The sequence below is a fragment of the Schistocerca cancellata genome, chromosome 1 (assembly GCF_023864275.1).
Source record: "Schistocerca cancellata isolate TAMUIC-IGC-003103 chromosome 1, iqSchCanc2.1, whole genome shotgun sequence".
NCBI classification, from domain to species: Eukaryota; Metazoa; Arthropoda; class Insecta; order Orthoptera; family Acrididae; genus Schistocerca; species Schistocerca cancellata.
The window spans coordinates 773,321,879-773,343,427 of record NC_064626.1 but is presented as its reverse complement, the minus strand read 5'-3'; the positions used below and the strand labels follow the sequence as shown (position 1 = coordinate 773,343,427).

At 39.5% G+C, this 21,549-nt stretch overlaps 1 protein-coding gene across 4 annotated transcripts in view; it reads right to left on the bottom strand.

Annotated features, from left to right (window-relative positions):
* Positions 1 to 21,549, bottom strand: part of LOC126187198 (broad-complex core protein-like) — a 439,455-nt gene that overhangs the window by 24,573 nt on the left and 393,333 nt on the right. Inside the window, exon 7 of one of the 4 annotated variants that reach the window (XR_007537704.1) lies at positions 5,811 to 6,091. The exons of 2 other annotated variants lie outside the window; for them this stretch is intronic. Coding sequence is in view for 1 of the 2 variants with exons in the window: in XM_049928280.1 (XP_049784237.1) it covers positions 5,892 to 6,091 (200 nt within the window). In the remaining variant the exon portion in view is untranslated. The remainder of the gene's footprint in view (positions 1 to 5,810; positions 6,092 to 21,549) is intronic. One more of the 4 variants, XM_049928280.1, reaches the window with a different exon arrangement.

Genomic DNA, 21,549 nt, shown 5'->3' with positions numbered 1-21,549 from the left:
ACTCTGACAGCACATTATATAAAGTTTATTTTTTTAAAATGATATTTCAGAAACCAGCTTTGCTACACACAGAAGTGTGTAGCTTGAAAGCTTCTTTAATTTATGTTGTAACACATGTTTTCATTCTTTTAAATTAATTAATAGTGGCGGGGTATTTTGCAAAATTTCAAGTTATTTCAAAATTTTATTAGACAGTTTTCAAGACTGTTAATTACATATCAACCTTTATTTGAGAAACATTTTTATATGTCATTATTTTGAAGACATTCCTTCCAGTCCTAATATGTTAAATTACTTTTTCGGGTGTGTTTTCCCCTTAAAAGTGAAATTGAAATAGGGTACAAGCAAAGAAATATATATTGCATTATTTTTCCCCCTCTACACACACACACCAGGTTTCATCACGATTGTTCATTGACACTTGTGAATGTTCCCTAGTAAGTTGTAAATAAAATTGCTATTGCTCAGGAGTAGATTTACACATTACTTAAACTATAACATTGTATCAGCAAAGTATGACAGAACAATGATTAAAAAATGTTTTAAGTTAGTAACTTATGCTACTGTTTATAAAATAAAAGCAGACATTTCTGATATACAATAGGGAAAAATAAATTTTTCTTTATAACTGAAAATGATAAACTGTTAACTTTTAAATCACGAAATTTTTCTGTTGAAGCAACTTTAGTGGAGGTGAACCTACTGTAACCATCCTCCATTGCTTATAGGCATCTGTCACCAAAGTAGCCCAACCTCCAGCATGTTAACCACTACTGCACTTATGTTATTGACGGGTCAACACATGGTCCGTAAACAAGCCAACCTTCCATGACTAAGAGGACAGTCAGTGGAGCCTGTCCACTAGGGTGGTTCTGGCACAAAGAAACAGCCCTGTGGATGACTGTAGCTTCATCACCACATTGCCATTTATGTAGAGCTACCTACAAGGGCTGACTATGTGGAACTCAGCCACTTGGCACTTACCCGTTTAGCAATAAACATATTGGTTGATTATTTTGTACAGGTGATGTCTCACAGATTCTAAGTATTTGAAAACATCACATTTCAAATTTTCCCAGAACTGCTGACAAAATATTTCTTTATTTACAACTGATTCCAATCTTCTGATCATTTTACAAGTTTAATAAAACATGAATTAGCATAGAGTGCTACTCATCACATATAGGAGATGATGAGCAGCGAACAGGCACATTTAAAAGTAGACTATATGATTCGATAAAGTCATCCTTCAGATTAAAAAAAACACACACAGGACTATACATACACAACTGACACAAAACAAAGCCATTGACCTCTCTGAGTGCTGAGACCTGGCTGCTGTGAGTAGTGATCTCTGCTGGGATAAGTAGTGTGAGTACAAAAGAGGTGTGAAGTGAGGAAGGGACAAGAGGAGGAACAGCAGGGTGTGTGCAAATGTGTAATGATGCCTGTGGCAGTGTGTAGGTATATGGCAGGGGCAGGATGGTGGTCTGCTAGGTGATGCTGTGGAAGATACAGTAGGTGATGCTGTGGAAGATACAGGGGAGATGGGGGGAGGAAGCACAGAAGGGGAACTATGACAGGTGCATATTAGGCTGGAGTGGGAGCAAGGGAAGGCACAGGCAGTTGGATGACACAGACTAGTGAAGGTTGAGGCCAGGGAAGTTACAGGAATGAAGGATATGTTGCAGAGATAGTTCCCAATTATGCAATTTAGAAAATTTTGTGCTAGTGAGAAGAATCTCAATGACATGGGCTTTGAAGCACTTGCATGCTCAGCAACTTAGTCATCCAGCTGTCTCTTGGCTGTAGTATGGTGGTAACCATCCATGTGCATAGACAGCTTGTTAGTGACAATGCCCATGCAGACATCCATCTTAGAACTTTGTCATAGATTGTTAGGTATCATAAAGTTATTTACAAAGGTCTATACAAAAAAGGTGCTGTCAAATAGGATTAAAGCCATACTGTATCATCAAAAGTTACTATTTTCTTATGGTTTTAGAAGAGAGTACAATCACAATCAGATTACATCTGGTACAAAACTCTTGGAGCCTTGTATCCTGTTATTTCTTTTTTCTATCTGTATTCTGCAGTAATTCTAGTCTCTCCCTTACTATAGTGTTTCATTCATCCAAGAATATCTAAAAACAGTTTTTCACATATACTATCAATGCTTCCAAAATTTTTCTCTCTGTTTAGTAATCAAGGAAATTAATTCATTTTATCTAGCTGTGTCCCTCATGAGCTGCTGTGTTTGGTGACTTTTCTTTTTAATACTTGCAAATTCTTACTTAATGTAACGAGGTTCTGAAAGAGCATGAAAGCATCACAATCATGCGATATTACTTGGAGGTAACTGTATCCAACTGAGTACTGCCGACAATTTTATCTTTGGTTTCGCCTGATGTGGGAAACAGCAGGCTTCCCAACAGATGACGTGTTTTGCAGTGTTTCAATTTCAGTGACAGACAGCGCCTAAACTTTGTTCTTTGGGAGAATGGCTGTAGTACTTGTAATTCACCCTAATACAGGGTAATTACACCTACCAATGATACACCACTCACAGACAACTCATGAATGGGGGTAGGTTTTGTATTTCCTGGAGAGGAGATAGTATCCAAGGAAAATTATAGTACTTGGGGTACGATTGGTACTTTTGTTTCATGTTTTTGGTACACCACCAAACATATCTACTTGCAGCAACTTCTAATCGCTTGGCAGCAATCAGGTCAATATCCAGCTGTTTACAAAAAAAGTATATAACTCATCTTGTGAATGAGAACACCATTCACAATGAAGCTGCATTGTGGATGGTGCAATGTTCTTTGTAAATCAAACAAATACCTTTAAATTTGCTGATTCTAATTTATGCTTCTAGGATTACAAGTTCCCTATAACAACTGAAGTGATAATAACTAAAAAAGAAATTTAGATAAAACTTATGATTCTCCCAAGCTACATGGAACACTGAGACTTGAAACTGTGTTTTGATATACGGTTCACTAATAAATTCATGTAACAAACTCAAAATTAGCGATAGTTTATGACAAATGCAGACAATACCATATCCATGGGACATGCTATTAAGCCTCATGAGTCAGCTTGATAAAGACCTATGTTTGGGTCACAATTATAAACTTCCCAATGCTTCCTTAGAACAAACTGGTCAGTGTACAGAAAAAAGTAGAAATACTGATCATACATATCTAAACTACAGTTAAGGGGAACTTATATTCTAAACCAGATACTACTGCCAACATCTGTAAAATGCACAAATGTAGCTTGCAATTGTCAGTTTATTATGAAATATGTAATGTACAACACTTGTAAAACACCTGAAAGTTCTCAAAAATATGCCTTTATACAAGTAAATGTACACTGAAATTAGTGATGTTAGTTCTGGGTGTTAGTATTTTGGATGCCTTCTTGAATAACACTTACAACAGATTATGGACTCCATTATGATCAAAAGATACAACTTTGGTTGTGTTACCATTAATGTAATATATTTAAAGCTATGTTTCAGAATGCAAAGCACTGCACTGTATGATTGGGAGTTGGAAACATGTGAGTGACCTAGGCTGACAGCATAAATATTCATTGCATGTCAAAGTAGTGATAGTAAAAAAGGTAGTTTCTTCCTAAATCAGAAAGTAAGTGCAGTACAAGTGTTAGTCAAAAAGTATCTGGACTTTTTATATACTATATGTGTACATAGATACCAGCTTCATGCCCACATGCATGATGAAGTTTGGTAGTACTGTTGTCACTCTATAAAACTTTGTTCTCAGTATGTTCACTTGCTGCTGTAGCAACATAACACTGTTTGCCCCACTATCTGTCTGCACAAAGGAAGATCAAAGAGCATTCATTCAATTTCTGTGTTTGGAAGCGCTGTTGCTATCTGTCAGCACAGCATGATAATAATGTTCTCTCATGTAATAGTGTACGAATGGAACAAAAAGTTTAAAAATGGTTGACAAACCTTTTGTACAAAGAGGGGAATAGATGCCTGTCAATGTTCATGGAAGCCAAGAATGTGCAACAACTAGAGAGATAGTACTGGCAAGTAAATATCACTAAGACAGTGAGACGACTGCTGTTTAGTCAGAGTTTTGCCAGTCAAATTAGCAACAATGGGTTTGGTTTCTGTAATTTTTGTTTAATGATGGTGGGTAACAGATCTTACTGGAAAGTGCAAGTGCAAATATGTTATATCTGCTTGCACTTGGTCAACCACAGCAACAATCTAGACGAAGCCCTTCTAAGTGAGACAGATATAGGACATTAACATCGATCCAACACCAATCATAACACCAGAGGATGCAGGGAACACTTTTGGAAGTGCCAACCAGTCATGTTATCCGCAATGGGATTGGTTTCTGTAAATCTGTTTCATGATAATGGGTTACAGAGGTTACACTGTAAAGTACAAGTGCAAATATGATATCTGCCTGCATTTAATCAAACACAACAATAATCTAAATGAAACCTTTCTAAGTGAGACAGCTATAGGACATTGAACATGGATCCAACACCATGTATGATTTCAGACTATGCAGGGAAAACACTTGGAACTGCCAATCGAGGAAACATTGAAAACAAAGCCTTTTGCAGGACTCAAATGACATATTGGGCTACTGAAAGATAACATTGACAATGGTGATTGTGAAGAGCCCAAGACAAAAATATATGCAAGGAAATGTAGCTGTGGCTTATACACTTTAACTTTTCTTATTAAAGCATGTGAACGGTATTGAAATTTTACATTATTTGTGAAGGAGAAAAATGCTGTCGGAATGTTAAAACCACTGTAAGTATGAAGTAAACACTAATAGTTTTGATTAATCAATGATTACAGATGCAAACTGTAGTAAAAGATAAAATAGTCTCAACGTTTAGTTGCTATCAAATTTCCAGCAACATGTTTGAGATATCTGATCAATCATAACTGGTTATTCAGAAAAAAGTTTGCTTCTAGTGTAATACTGTATAAAAGTTTGATGGACTTATAGGAGAATGCTAAGCATCTGGCAATTCTAAAACAATGAAGGAAGCATTGCCAAAGTTCTTAGAACTGATGTGTTGTGGACCACTAGTGGAACAGCAGTTAATCTTAAAATATTCAATTACAAGGAAAACAATGGTGAAGTTCCAAAAGTACGAGTGAAATTGTGAAGCAGAGCTTCATTGCTTAGGTGTTCATTTATTCATTCATTCATTCTTCCATTATATTCTATAGATGCCCCCAAGACGAAGAACCTACAGTAATGTGGAATGAGCCAAGGTATTAGATAAAGTGATATTCATGCTACAGTCTTCTTCTGGGTATAGCAGCTCTTCATGCAATACGTATGAATGATCAGTGTGTATGTATTTTTAGATGATATTAGCTTAACTGAAATCAGTTTGTTATTATGTGGGTAATTCATTTTATTATTAATTCTTGGCTTCAGCATCCATAAGAATGTAAAACTATATATGGAATGCTATTCTTAAACAATCATAGTCACATTGATATTATGCCATTTTTAAAAGATCCTCAAAGCAACTGCATTTCAAAGCCATCAATTCCGTCAGATTGTTGGTGTGTATTATATAAAATAAATAAAACATGCAGTAGCATAGCAATGAACGCCACACGTGTACTGGTCAACTCACCATTGAAACCATTAATCATTTGGGTTTAGAACTGTTGGACCACCTGACCAAGTTCATTAAAAAGACAGAGACTTTTAAAGAAGGTACTTAGGAAATTCCAGCTTTTGTGCACATAAACAAAAAAGTCCAGATAATTTTTGACTTACCTTCATAGGTGTTCATCTGAAAGACAGTCAAAAGAAAGAGAACTCCTACCACCTTTATACACCTGGCTGCCATACACTGCTTTACTGTATCCCTGTGTTTGCTTTCTTGTACTGTGATCTGTGGTAAACTGATAGATGACTCTGCAAACTGTTCTCTGTGCGGAACACTCTATTGCAGTATTGACATTCACGTGCTTCATTTGGCAAATGACGGTCCTTAATGTGTCTACTGAGGTTGTTTTTGTGTATCCTCTTGCCACAGAAACGACACACTGTGTACACTGTAAAAGTATGAGATTTGTCTACAAACACATTGCAATGCAGTGCAGCAGCTGTTAAGTCTAATGTCAATGTAAAAGGTGCAATGCAGAAGCAGATACAGAAAAATAATACAGAAAATTATTTTCAGCATTGTAAGAAATCTTTAATTTCATAAATAACAAATAACAAGCAACAACAAACAATGGGGAATCCAGGATGGAATAATGATGATAGTATGAAAAGGATAGATTGATACTTACCATATAGAGGAGATGCTGAGTTACACACAGGTGTAACAAGAAGACTGTTAAACAGCTGAGCTTGCAGCTAACAGGCCTTCTTCAAAAGTAAAGTAAACAACACACACACACACATTCGCACAAGCAAAGCTCAGACATATGTGACCACTGTCTCTGGCTACTGAGGTCAGACTGCAAGCAACTGTATATAATGGGAGAAGCAATCTGGGTGATGGTGGTAAGGAGGAGGCTGGGGCAGGAAGAGGAATGGATGTTAAGGTAGGGGTGGGGGAAGGCAAAGTGGGTAGGGCAGGGTAGGGCAGTTAGGTGCAGTCAGGAGGTTAGACGGGAGTGGAAGCGGGAAGGGGGGGGGGGGGGGGTGGCAACAGGTGACTAAGAAAGAGGTTATAGGTTTCTAATCAATCAGTCATTGGGCAAGGTAGTGTTCAATGGCAGCAAGGCAATGTGCATTAGGGATGTTTGCGTAAAGAGAGATGGCATCATTAGCAAAGAGTGAAGTGCCATGTGGTAAAGAACAGGAACTGTGGAAAGTCAATGAAGGAAATGGTTGGTGTCTTTTATATAGGAGGATAGGTTAAGGCAATAGGATGAAAGTGTTGGTCTACAACAGCAGAGATTCTCTCAGTGGTGACACAGTAACCAGCTACAATGGGGCATCCTAGGTGGTTGGGTTTATATACTTTAGGAAGCACATAGAACGTTGGAGAGTAGGGAGTGATAGGAGTGAGACAGACTTAGAGGAGAGGTTCTAGGATGGGCCTAAGAATTTGAGGAGAGACTGGAGATCCTATTAAATTTCTGGAATGGGGTCACTGTAGCAGGGGTTATAGATGGATGAATCTGCCAGCTGGCAGAGTCCTTCTACCTGGTAATCCCTGCGGTTCAGAACCAGAGTGGTGGAGCCTTTGTTGGCAGGTAGGATTATAAGGTCAGGATCAGTTTTTAGATGGTATATTGCAGTTATTTCTGCAGATGTATGATTAGGTTCCACGTTGAGGAATTTATGGAATGACGGTAAGGCAAGGTAAGAAATTGAGAAATGTTAACTGGGGGTGATTTGGGGGCAGTGGGGGTGGATCACAGTTGGAAGGAGGAGTGAAGGGGTTCAAACATTGGTTTTAGGTTGAGTCTGATTGGTAGAGTTGGTGATGAAAAAGTGTTTTCACTGTAGGGACTGGGAGAAGTAGCGAATAAGTCCAGTACGATTGAACTTGGTAATGGAGCAAAAGGTAAGGCCTTTGGAAAGGTCAGAGACTTCTGTGGGACTTCGGCTTTAGGAGGAAAGGTTCATGATTGTGTTGTGGGTCTATTTAGGTTCTGGATTCTGTATGGTGGTGTGAGGGAGATTCTGAGGCGTGTGTAAATGTAGTAGGTCTGCAAGGCAGTCTTTGACTGCTATGGGGGTTGTGGGGGAGGTTTGGAGGCTGTTGAAGAGGTGGTGGATAGTGGTAGCCCAAGGTAAGAGTTGCTGTCACAAGCAGCACTTTACTGTTCCCCACCCCCATCTTGCTTTGCCTCCCCTTCCCCACCCCAGCCTCCTCCTTAGCCCCACCATCCTGACTGCTTCTCCCATCGTGCACAGTTGCTCGCATTCTGTCCTCATTGGCCGGAGACAGTGAGCTTGTATGGGTGAATTGAGCTTGCATGAATGCATGTGTGTTGTCTACATTGTCTACTTTAGAAAAAGGCCTTTTGGCTGAAAGCTCACATGTTTAATAGTCTTCTTGTTATATCTATTTGTGACTCAACATCTCCTCTATATTATGAGTAGCAGTATACCTTTTTCATAACACTGCCATTAAATGACAAGCGCCACATATCTACTTAATAAATTAAAACTTTTCTGCAGTATCTTGTAGCCCAATGATGCATGGTACAGAGATTGTTAAAATATTTTATATTAAAATACAGAAAATAGTACACAGAGAAACTTACTATCAACAGGTGCAAGACTGAATAAAGCCATAATATACACAAGCGGACAGTCATTCTCCAACTACACAGTCTTGCAGTTTCCAGCTGTACTGTAATTTCAATAATGGACTAAAGCTAGTCATCTGTATTACTCAATCAAATTAAAATCATACATATTCTTAAAGATATTTGTAGAAAACATATATGTGACTGAAGATTTGCCACAGAGATTCAATGCAAGTCTCACTGGGGCCTTCACTCCTTGCAGTTAACCTGTCAGTTTCATTACTAGAAAATTTCTCATGTTCCATACACCAGTCCCAGATCTATTGAGTGTAGGACATAACAACAAATAAAATGTCATTTCATCCAATATTCTCCTGTCCTGAAACATATTTGCTATTGTTATGAATTTCTGAAGTCACTGTGCTAAATGAGGATTGCACTACCCTCACTTTTCCCATAGTATCCAGTGTAAGTTTCATTGCTCATCACTGATGATGGCACATTAAAGACAGAATGTCAAATCAAAATACCTTTCAGCCATCTAATTTCCAAACTGTTATTTTATTGGGATTTAGTTTTGATGATATATTACACCATCTTAGGCCTCCTGACTGATGTGTAGGAAGATTCCAACCTCATTTCCGGCCAAAATAGGGGGCAGCATTCAAAGAATGGTATCTGTAGATTTCTGCTTGATACAGCAATCACTTCAAACATCATATGCTAACTGTTAAACTCCAAACTTCCTTCATTGTCCACATAATCTCTGGAGCAGTCTGGCCAAGTACCATTCTAGGTATTTTCTTACCACATCACTCATATTTTTCTAACTTTATCCACTTGGGGTCTTTCCTAAAATACACTTCTATCATTGTTTGCCCCCATTCAATCATTGGTAAAACCTAATTCATGAAAATTAGATCAATTTCTGTAAGGAGAAACTGACACCTCTGGATAATAGTCTGAATGTATAACTGATGCTAACTGACTAAAAATGCACGTTGCAGTCCTCTGAAAAAAAAAATCTTGTGATTGTGATTGAAAGTATTTCTGTTCATTAAATGATATGCAGAGTTGAGTTGCAGACAGGCCCAATGGAAAAGAATGCTAGAGATATTAACATATTGGATTAAGTCATCCATCAGATGTAGGAAACTTGCACACATTCACACAACTTACACATATACAGATGTGGCGAGTGTCACATCTAAGCACTAGCTCCTGACTGCTACTATGCCTGAGATAAGCAGCAATCTGTGCTGGGGTGTGTATCGGGAGCACAGAAAAGGTTTGCGGTAAGGATGGAACAGAACAGTAGGGTACATGGACGGTGCTGCCTGTGGATACATAGGGGGATATGGTGCAGACAGGTTAAGGACTGATGGGGACAGCATCGGGGGTGACTGTGTTTGTGAAGAGGAGGGGAAGGGCAGGGGAACAGAAAGGCAGAGGAGAGGTGAGGACAAAGGGAAAAGACTATATAGGTGCACTGGATAGATAGAAGGCACTGGAGTAGGAGGAGAGAAAGGGATAAACAGAGGCAGGACAGGAACTTGTGAAGGATGAGGCCATGGGGTTTATGAGAATGAAGGATGCATTGCAGAGAGCTTTCACACCAGTGTGGTTCAGCAAAGTTGCTGCTTGTGGGAAGAGCCCAGATGGGATGAGAAGGAGTTGCAGAAGTCAAATAGGCTGTGCTGCAAGCAGTCTCAGCAACTGGTTTTCCAGCTGTCTCTTGGCTATAATTCGGTGGTTGCCAGTGATATGTGTAGACAGCTTGTTGATGGTCATATCTTTGTGGAAGCCCATCTCAGATTTTCCACTGTTAGGTGTCACAAATTATTTGGGCATTGTTCTTACTGTAGCATCAAATAAGGTAAAAGCCATCTCGCATCATCAAATGTTAATCAGTATTCTTAACCGTTGATATGCCCTTGTCAGTTATGACAAGTATTACTCACAGTATATGAAGGTTGATAAACTGTCGGTGCAGGATCTTTTATTTTATTTGGCAATAAAGTAAGAACTTTGCCATGTAGCCAATTGTAAATAATTTTATGATACCTGAAGATGATCAGAAGCTTGGAACTGGAGGCCAATATTGAATTATTTCATCAATAGCTCTTGATAATTTTAGAATATGACATTTTTCAAATACTTATCAGCTGTGGGGCACCAACTGGATGAAATGTATTTTGTTTTGCCTAGGCAAGCCAAACATGCCATCCTAGTATATCAGTGGATGAAAGTAAAATTAACAGGATATGAAAACTGATTAATTATTGATGCAGGAAGCTTTTATTTTATTTTATTTGACACAAAAGTAAGAATGTTGCCTTGTACACAGTTGTAAATAATTTTAGCTGAAGTCAGAAGATCAAAACGAGTAGTAAATAAAGATTATTTTGTTAATAGCTCTTGGTGGTTTTGAAATATGACATTTGTCATTTATTGTTTGGGTTTATAGTGAGTTTGATAGTTGGACTCTGATACTCTATGTCACTGCTCTGCTACTGCAACACATAGTTGCCATCCACTCTGAGCCCACCAATTTTGGAATACACCGCTGCTCTCCTGCTTCTTTCCAGACAAGTAGGCTCTTCTGCTCCCTTCTGGGCAGGTAGCTATCCTGACAACAATTATAACCAAGAGGGTGGTGTTAGTAGTGGGAGTGGACTTTTGAATGAGCATCTAGTGCAGGAAACAATCCCTGACAAATGGAACATCACTAATCCAGGAATAGCAAGAAACCATAGAGAACTGACTGGACTCCATCATAATCAATGAAACTTATAGATGGAAAGGCCTATTAAGAATGTAAAACATAGGGCACTAGAACATCTCATGAGTGTAACATCTTGCTACTCTCTAGGAGTGATGATAAACATCTGGGGAGCTTCCAATCATTTGTAGTGGCTCTCCCTTTTCACCAGGCTAAGGAATTTGAGATTTCTGAGATTTATTTATTTGAGCTTGCTAAATTTATGCATAACCCAGAAGGTACAGTGAACCACCCAAACATTAGCATGAAGAAACATCACTAAGTGGTGCTGAAGGGGATCCATCTATGGGTCTACCTTTTGGGAGATAATGACAGAGCCCCTTCTTGAACTATAGGAAACAAGTCAAGAAATTATTATAATTAAGGGATATGCAGATGACTTGCAGCTGTTATTCCCAAGTGCAGATGAAATGGAAATGTAATGAAGCTTTAGCCCTGGTGCTGAGCCAGTGCTTGCTCTACAAGCTGTAAGTGGCAGTAAATAAACAACTTTTACACTCCTGACATTTGTTGAAGGCCTAGCATTGAAATCTGCAATATTTGCGGAATGGTTGCACTTCTGTCATATTGAAATATTCTCTTCAGTCTTCATTGGTCCCACTCTTGTCGTATTTTTTCTGGCTGCAGTGATGTCAGAGATTTGATGTTTTACTAGATTCCTGATATTCACGGTACACTCGTGAAATGGTCATATCAGGAAATCCCCATTTCATTGCTACATCAGAGATGCTGTATCCCATTGTTAGTGCGCTGACTATAACACCACATTCAAATTCATTTAAATCTTGATAACCTGCCATTGTAGCAGCAGTAACCAATCTAACAACTGTGTCAGACACTTGTTGTCTTATACACGCATTGCTGACCGTAGTGCTGTATTCTGTCTGTTTATGTATCTCTGTAATTGAATACACATGCGTGTACCAGTTTCTTTGGCGGTTCAGTGCATATTCTATCAATAAAAATAATCAATTTTTGAAAATATAATGTAACTGGGTAGATAAAATATCCACTCACCAAGTGGTGACAGCAGAAAAAACACCCCCCCCCCCCACACACACAGAGATATATATATATATATGTGTGTGTGTGCGCGAGTGTATACCTGTCCTTTTTTCCCCCTAAGGTAAGTCTTTCCGCTCCCGGGATTGGAATGACTCCTTACCCTCTCCCTTAAAACCCATATCCTTTTGTCTTTCTTTCTCCTTCCCTCTTTCCTGACGAGGCAACCATTGGTTGCGAAAGCTAGAGTTTTGTGTGTATGTTTGTGTTTATTTGTGTGTCTATCGACCTGCCAGCGCTTTTGTTGGGTAAGTCTCATCATCTTTCTTTTTAAATATATTTTTCCCACGTGGAATGTTTCCCTCTATTATATTCATATATATATATATATATATATATATATATATATATATATATATATATATATATTTAAAAAGAAAGATGATGAGACTTACCCAACAAAAGCGCTGGCAGGTCGATAGACACACAAATAAACACAAACATACACACAAAACTCTAGCTTTCGCAACCAACGGTTGCCTCGTCAGGAAAGAGGGAAGGAGAAGGAAAGACAAAAGGATTGGGTTTTAAGGGAGAGGGTAAGGAGTCATTCCAATCCCGGGAGCGGAAAGACTTACCTTAGGGGGAAAAAAGGACAGGTTTACACTCGCACACACACACATATCCATCCACACATACACAGACACAAGCAGACATTTGTAAAGGCAAAGAGTTTTGCCTTTACAAATGTCTGCTTGTGTCTGTGTATGTGTGGATGGATATGTGTGTGTGTGCGAGTGTAAACCTGTCCTTTTTTCCCCCTAAGGTAAGTCTTTCCGCTCCCGGGATTGGAATGACTCCTTACCCTCTCCCTTAAAACCCAATCCTTTTGTCTTTCCTTCTCCTTCCCTCTTTCCTGACGAGGCAACCGTTGGTTGCGAAAGCTAGAGTTTTGTGTGTATGTTTGTGTTTATTTGTGTGTCTATCGACCTGCCAGCACTTTTGTTGGGTAAGTCTCATCATCTTTCTTTTTAAATATATTTTTCCCACGTGGAATGTTTCCCTCTATTATATATATATATATATATATATATATATATATATATATATATATATATATATATATATATATGTGTGTGTGTCTGCTTGTGTCTGTGTATGTGCGGATGGATATGTGTGTGTGCGAGTGTATACCTGTCGTTTTTCCCCCTAAGGTAAGTCTTTCTGCTCCCGGGATTGGAATGACTCCTTACTTTCTCCCTTAAAACCCACATCCTTTCGTCTTTCCCTCTCCTTCCCTCTTTCCTGATGAAGCAACTGTTTGTTGCGAAAGCTTGAATTTTGTGTGTATGTTTGTGTTTGTTTGTGTGTCTATCGACCTGTCAGCACTTTTGTTTGGTAAGTCTCATCATCTTTGTTTTTAGATACATTTTTCCCACGTATATATAAGAGATGATGTGACTTACCAAACGAAAGCGCTGCCGCAACCAACGGTTGCTTCATCAGGAAAGAGGGAAGGAGAGGGAAAGACGAAAGGATGTGGGTTTTAAAGGAGAGGGTAAGGAGTCATTCCAATCCCGGGAGCGGAAAGACTTACCTTAGGGGGAAGAAAGGACAGGTACACACTCGCACACACACCCATATCCAACTGCACATACATGGTGTATGTGCGGTTGGATATGGGTGTGTGTGCGAGTGTATACCTGTCCTTTCCAGAATCCAGATGGCGCATGTGCTGAAACAGGCACTGAAGCCACAACTGTAACGTTATAGAACATACCCTGCAACAGGATACTGTGTGTCAGCAGTACACACTCTCTGCCTGTGCCCATTCATCCTAGCTGATAACTTGGTTGTAGTCATGCCGATGTAAAAGGCTGAACAGTGTTTACATAACAGCTGGTATACAACATACATCATTTCACAGGTGTCTCTCCCTTTGCTAGTACATGTTTGTCCAGTTATAGGGCTGGTATAGGTCATGGTAGGAGAGTGCACAGGGCAAGTTTGCAGAGGGGAATGTCGCAGTGGTAGGAGCTATAGGGTAGGGAGATAGGTGCCTGAAGGAGCACAGGTTCTGACAAGTATGTTGTGGTGATTGGGAGGGTGATGAAAAGCTATTCCAGGTGTGCTGGGCAAAAAGTGAGGAAGAATGGTCCTCATTTTGAACCTTGTTAAAGTAATTGTTTGATACATTCATGACCAGGATAACACTGAGTGACAAATGCTGTATTCCTAAGTTGTTTTTTGGAGCGATCAGCAGTACCAGGATTGGATGTGATAGCACAAGAAATTTGCTTTTGAACTAGACTGCTGGGGTAATACAGTGAAGGCCGAGGTGAGAATGGTAGTGTATTGCTGAAAAAAGAGACTGCATCAGAATAACACATTTGCCTCAAATGCCAAGGCTGTTTGGGAGGGAACGTTTGACGTGGGAGGTATGGCAACTGTCAAAATGTAAGTACTGTTGTTTATTAGTGGATTTAATGTGAACAGAAGTGAGTTGCTGACCTATGACGAAGATGAGATCAGTGTCAAAGAAAGTGGCATAGGATTCAGAATAGGATCATGTGAAACTTAATCAGGACAATGTATTTAGAGATTCTAAGAATTTTAACAGATCAGGATCACCAGGAGTCCATATAGCAAAGATGTCATCAATGTATCTGGACCAAAGCAGGGGCTGATAGCTTATGGATCCCAGGAAATCCACCTCCAAGTGACCCATGGAAAGATTAGCATAGGAAGAAGCCATCTTAGTTGCCATGGCTGTAGCCCTGACCTGCTTGTATGTCTGCCCCTCAAAAGTAAAGTAGTTGCTGGTAAGTATAAAGTTGATTATGTCACAGATTTGGAATCAGGTGGGCACTGACTGAGGAAACGTTCAACAGCAGACAGACCATGTACATGGGAGGTGTTGGTATCAAGGGAGATCAATGGTGACAAGTAAAGCGTGTGGAGACGGTGGCACGAGCAAAGATTTCAGGTGGTCTAGGAAATGGTTTGTGTCTTTAATATAGGAGGGTAGTCTTTGTACTATGGGCTACAGGTGTTAATCAACTAAGAGAGACACATGTTTGGTGGGTGCTTAGAAGCCAGGTTGATTGAGTTTGTGGAACTTCGGGAAAAGGTAATAGGCAGTAGGGGGTCTTTGGGTGGCATAATTTTCACCTCAACCTTCACTGGACAGAATTTCCTCAGGAGCCTAGCTCATAAGCAGATTTATTGGGCCATCACATCCAATCCTGGTACTGCTGATCCCTTCAAAAACCAACTTGTCACTCAGTATTATCCTGGTCTTGAATGTATTAATCAGCTAGTCTGGCAAGGCATTGACTTCTAAAATCATGCCCTGCAATGAGGTCCATTCTGTCCAATGTTTTGCTGTGCACCCTCCTACCATCATCTGTATCAGCCCTATAACTGGCAAAACATATACTAACAAAGGGAGAGCCACCTATGAAGCAACACATGTTGTGTACTAGCTGTTATCTAAACACTGTTCGATCTTTTATATCATCTTGAGTACAACCACATTATCAGTTAGGATGAATGGGCATACGTAGAGTGTGTGTGCTGGCAACACACATTATCCTGTTGCAGAGCATGCTCTACAACATGACGGTTGTGACCTCAGTGCCTGTTTCACCACTTGTGTCATTTAGATTCTTCTCCCAGATACTGTTTCTCAGAACTCTGCAGGTGGGAGCTGGAACTGTGAGATGTTCTTGGTTCTCCCACCCACCTAGCTTTAATTTATGTTAATTTCTTTGGTCTCAGCATTTCTTCCCATTAAGTATCCCTTTCTTCACTCCCTTCTAGTTTTCTACATCTTTCATTTTCTGACCTGCCTATTTTTTGCTGTCCCCTCGCATCTCTGTCACATATAATGCACTTAGCTTTCCACTCATTTTAACCTTTGAACAATGTTTTTGCAGTAATCTCTGTCTTGCATATTAATCTTATCTTCCACCTTTAAGCTCTCTGGTTTTCAAATCTTGTCCAATGCAGTCCCCAATAGTTACTCTTTCCTTCTCATCCCATCTGGTAAGTCTCTCCTTGACCCACAGTCCTTTTCCTTCACCCTTGTTCCTTCCCCTTCAACCCTTCTGTTAGAAGAAGAAGCCACTGTCTTCAAAAGCTTGCACACTTTGATACCTTTAATACGTGTGTTCTCCTGCCACCAATTAAAGAGTAGATTTTTTATCTATCCAAAATAATATTTTCTGCCATTCTAAAGGTAATAAAAATTATCTTTAGGTATCAGATATAGTGATTAGCAGACACAAGGTAAAGGAAACTCCATGTATGACGTTTCTAGGCATACAGATGGGTAACAAACTGGAGTGGCACTAGTACTTGGACAAAGTTTACAGAAGAGCTTAGGTCTACCTGCCTTGCATTTAGAAATCTGTATTGTTAAGTTGACTTGCAGACTGGATTGTTAGCATATTTATATTCAGTAGTGTCCTTGAAAAAGTATCTTTTTTAAGGAAGCTTGTAGTAACAACATTATGTAAACTTGATAACTGAACATTTTGCAGACCTTTTTTGGGGACTTTGGGATTCTCATATTTATGTGCCAATCCATTTACATGTAACGCTATTTGACGTTAATAATAAGAATAAATTTTGGATGAATTGAGAGATTCACAACTACAATAGTAGAAGTAAAACAATTTCTATACAGACTATACACCCCTGTCAAGGGTTAAGAACTGAATTTTATATTCTGGTACAAAAGTAATTAACAGGTTGCTGGCTAACACCAGGCAAAAAACTGGAAATCCCCAAATATTCCAATAAAGCAAAAAAGTACCTTATTAAGAATTATGGCAATATTGGGACTCAAAGATGTAAAGTCCATATAACACCGGTATCAATATTAAAAGGATTTTGCCATTATCAGTACATAAACAGCTGATAGTGTTATGTGTAAAGTTAAAAAAAATGCTTATTTTGAAAGATTTGGTAAAAACATCAGCTGAGTATCATAATGGGAAGAGCAGCATCCTTTATCTAAGTAACAGCTTTTTAATTAATTACTATAATTATCAATGTGAGTAGATTAGTACTAGTCATAAATAGGTGTTTGCATGCTTTACAGAAGTGGCTGTTCCTTCCAAATAATGTATAACTTGACTTGTTCCACATCACTGAAGGCTCTCCTGTTTGGTGGTGTTTACAGAATAGGATGTGTGAATGAATGTTCTGTGCTAATCTTTTCATCCCAATATAACTACTACACTCAACATTCCCAATTATCTATTTTGAATATTCCAATATTTGACTGATCCTACAATTTTCTTCTCCACTTCTCTTTTGAGAGCCAAATTCATTACTGCCAGATGACAACAGATGCCTTACTAATTCCTCCCTTCCTTCTTTAACACATAAACTAAACTCTGTCTGAACAGGCATTGGAAGGCCCAATGGTACAGACTGGTCGCACTGTCGTCCTCAGCCCACAGGCATCACTGAATGTGGATATGGAGGGGCATGTGGTCAGTACACCGCTCTCCCGACTGTATGTCAGTTTACAAGACCGGAGCTGCTACTTCTCAATCAAGTAGCTCCTCAATTTACCTCACAAGGGCTGAGTGCACCCCGCTTGCCAACAGTGCTCAGCAGATCGGATGGTTACCCATTCTTTAACACATAGGCTAAACAATAATGCTGATAAGCAGCAACCCTATCTTACACAGAGAGAAATTAAACAAAGTGGCAATATTATAGAGAAACCCAAAATAGTTGCAGAAATATTGAACAAACATTTTCCATCAACAGCAGAGAAGTCAGTAAAGGAGCTGTGGATGAAGCAAAGATTCTTCTGCAGAAACAGAACCCCACAGATATCCTTACCTCTGGTTACATGAAATGATATTGAAAAAAATAATCAAGTCATTAAAAATATAAAGTCTGTTGGTGTGGACAATATTTCTAGTAAAATATTGAAATATTGTTATATATATATATATATATATATATATATATATATATATATATATATATATATATATATATATATATATATATATATATATGTCCAGTCTTATGTAACATATGCAACACATCTCTGCAAAAAGAAATTTTCCCTGACAGACTAAAACTGGCTGTAGTGATACCTCTATTTAAAAAAGGTGACAAAAACAGTGTCACAAACTATTGTCCAACTTCCCTTTTAACAATCTTTTCTAAAATCCTTGAAAAACTTGTGCACAGATTGATCATCAACCATCTCAACTTCCACAATATCCTCAACAATAGTCAATAAGGGTTTTGTTCTGGTTTTCGTTCTGAACAAGCAATATTCTCCTTTAATAATGAAGTTTTGGAAGCCATCAACAAAAGAAAATGTATCCAGTGGGTGTTCTTCGTGATCTCTCAAAAGCCTTCGACTGTGTAAACCACCAATTTCTTTTGAAAAAGGCAGAACATTATGGCCTAGGTGGTACTGTTGGTTTGTGACGTCAGTCATATCTAAAGGACCAAAAACAGGCCATAATGCTGAATGGCTCTTCTGGAGAATCTTCCTCATGAGAGTGGGGTACCTTAAGTTGTGGTGTGCCCCAAGGCTCAATTTTGGGTCCACTATTATTCGTTATTTTCATTAATGACCTCCCTCTTTGTCCCTATACAAGAAGTAATTTTACTCATTTTGCAGATGATGCATTGATTCTCACTAATAAACTGTTTGACAACAATTGAACAAACTACAAACAAAGTTTTCTTTGAAGTTTTAAAGTTGTTTTTTGCAAATGGTGTCTCATGCAACACAGATAAAACCCATTATATGTGGTTCCATATGCCACAAAGAAATCCTGAAGAAATTAACATAAAGTGTAGAGATCAAAGTTGAAGATATGAAGTTCCTAAATGTAGTTGGTCTACCCACATCCTTCATCTCTATAAAACACTTAGCTCAGCAATACATAAACTATGAATTATTGTTTCTGTGACCGAAATGGATACCATTCAGGCTTCCTACTTTGATTCAGTAACGTCTTATGCTATTATATTATGGGGAAACCAACCTCTCACAAACAAAATTTTCACGGCTCAAGAAAAGATCATCAGAATAATGAGTGGTTTTCATAATAGACACTCTTGAAGGAACTTGTTTCGAAAGATGGGGATCCTTACCTCCTCCTCACAGTATATTTTTTGCTTGTTGACCTTCGTCTGTAAAAACTTTTGTCTACACATAGACAACAGTGAATATCATGACTATAATATAAGAACCAAAAATAATGTACACATTGAATTGAAAAGTCTAAATCTGGTGCAAAAGGAGTTTATTACTCCAGAGTTAAGCTGTTTAATGCACTACCACCACATATCAAATGTCTGCATAAACAATTACCAAAATTCTAACAAATTCTGAAGGAGTACCTCATAGAGAAATCATTTTAGATGGTCAATGAATTTATGAGAGAAAATGAATACCACCAATAAATCTACAATTGTTTTACAAATACTTTTAATCTCACTATCAGAGATATATAATAATTTGGTTTTCTGTATTCATGTATGTATTTATTGTATTATTTGGCTTACTGTTGCTTCCTCTGTGTATTACAGGTCCTTCCTAAGTGTAACTCAATATTCTGTTAATTGAATATATGTTCTTTACTTGATATCTTAGGTACATTGTATCTTTTATTGTATTTATGTAAATTAGCCTCCTGCCTCAGTGTACCACAACATTCTGCTAACTGACTATATGATCCTTATTTGACACCTTATTTACATAATACCTTTCATAGTATTTATGTAAGCTATATCAGAAATATGTTCAATCTGACACATTCCATATCCTTGTGGTTTATTCAGTACCTGGAACTATGGAACACAAAATAAATAAATATGTAAAAAAAAATACACTCTGCTTAGTATAAACGACTATTTTATGACCTGTCACTGTCATTATGTCGACTTGTTCTTTGCAGACATTGTAGATTAATAGCCTGTCCTTGTACTTTAGCCCCACTCATCTCAGGAATATGTACATCCAATTTAAACTTATATTGTTAAAGGTATTTTCTTAATGCACAAATGCTTAAAAGACAGTCTTATTTTTCTTTATTTGGCTTTGTCTTACTAAACATTTCACTGAAAAATTGCCTTGTTTGAAACCAAAACAAACTGTCCATAATCAGGCTACTCTTCAAATCTTAGCTCTAGTTTTTCATACACTCCTGGAAATTGAAATAAGAACACCGTGAATTCATTGTCCCAGGAAGGGGAAACTTTATTGACACATTCCTGGGGTCAGATACATCACATGATCACACTGACAGAACCACAGGCACATAGACACAGGCAACAGAGCATGCACAATGTCGGCACTAGTACAGTGTATATCCACCTTTCGCAGCAATGCAGGCTGCTATTCTCCCATGGAGACGATCGTAGAGATGCTGGATGTAGTCCTGTGGAACAGCTTGCCATGCCATTTCCACCTGGCGCCTCAGTTGGACCAGCGTTCGTGCTGGACGTGCAGACCGCATGAGACGACGCTTCATCCAGTCCCAAAAATGCTCAATGGGGGACAGATCCAGAGATCTTGCTGGCCAGGGTAGTTGACTTACATCTTCTAGAGCACATTGGGTGGCACGGGATACATGCGGACGTGCATTGTCCTGTTGGAACAGCAAGTTCCCTTGCCGGTCTAGGAATGGTAGAACGATGGGTTCGATGACGGTTTGGATGTACCGTGCACTATTCAGTGTCCCCTCGACGATCACCAGTGGTGTACGGCCAGTGTAGGAGATCGCTCCCCACACCATGATGCCGGGTGTTGGCCTTGTGTGCCTCGGTCGTATGCAGTCCTGATTGTGGCGCTCACCTGCACGGTGCCAAACACGCATACGACCATCATTGGCACCAAGGCAGAAGCGACTCTCATCGCTGAAGACGACACATCTCCATTCGTCCCTCCATTCAAGTCTGTCGCGACACCACTGGAGGCGGGCTGCACGATGTTGGGGCGTGAGCGGAAGACGGCCTAACGGTGTGCGGGACCGTAGCCCAGCTTCATGGAGACGGTTGCGAATGGTCCTCGCCGATACCCCAGGAGCAACAGTGTCCCTAATTTGCTGGGAAGTGGCGGTGCGGTCCCCTACGGCACTGCGTAGGATCCTACGGTCTTGGCGTGCATCCGTGCGTCGCTGCGGTCCAGTCCCAGGTCGACGGGCACGTGCACCTTCCGCCGACCACTGGCGACAACATTGATGTACTGTGGAGACCTCACGCCCCACGTGTTGAGCAATTCGGCGGTACGTCCACCCGGCCTCCCGCATGCCCACTATACGCCCTCGCTCAAAGTCCGTCAACTGCACATACGGTTCACGTCCACGCTGTCGCGGCATGCTACCAGTGTTAAAGACTGCGATGGAGCTCCGTATGCCACGGCAAACTGGCTGACACTGACGGCGGCGGTGCACAAATGCTGTGCAGCTAACGCCATTTGACGGCCAACACCGCGGTTCTTGGTGTGTCCGCTGTGCCGTGC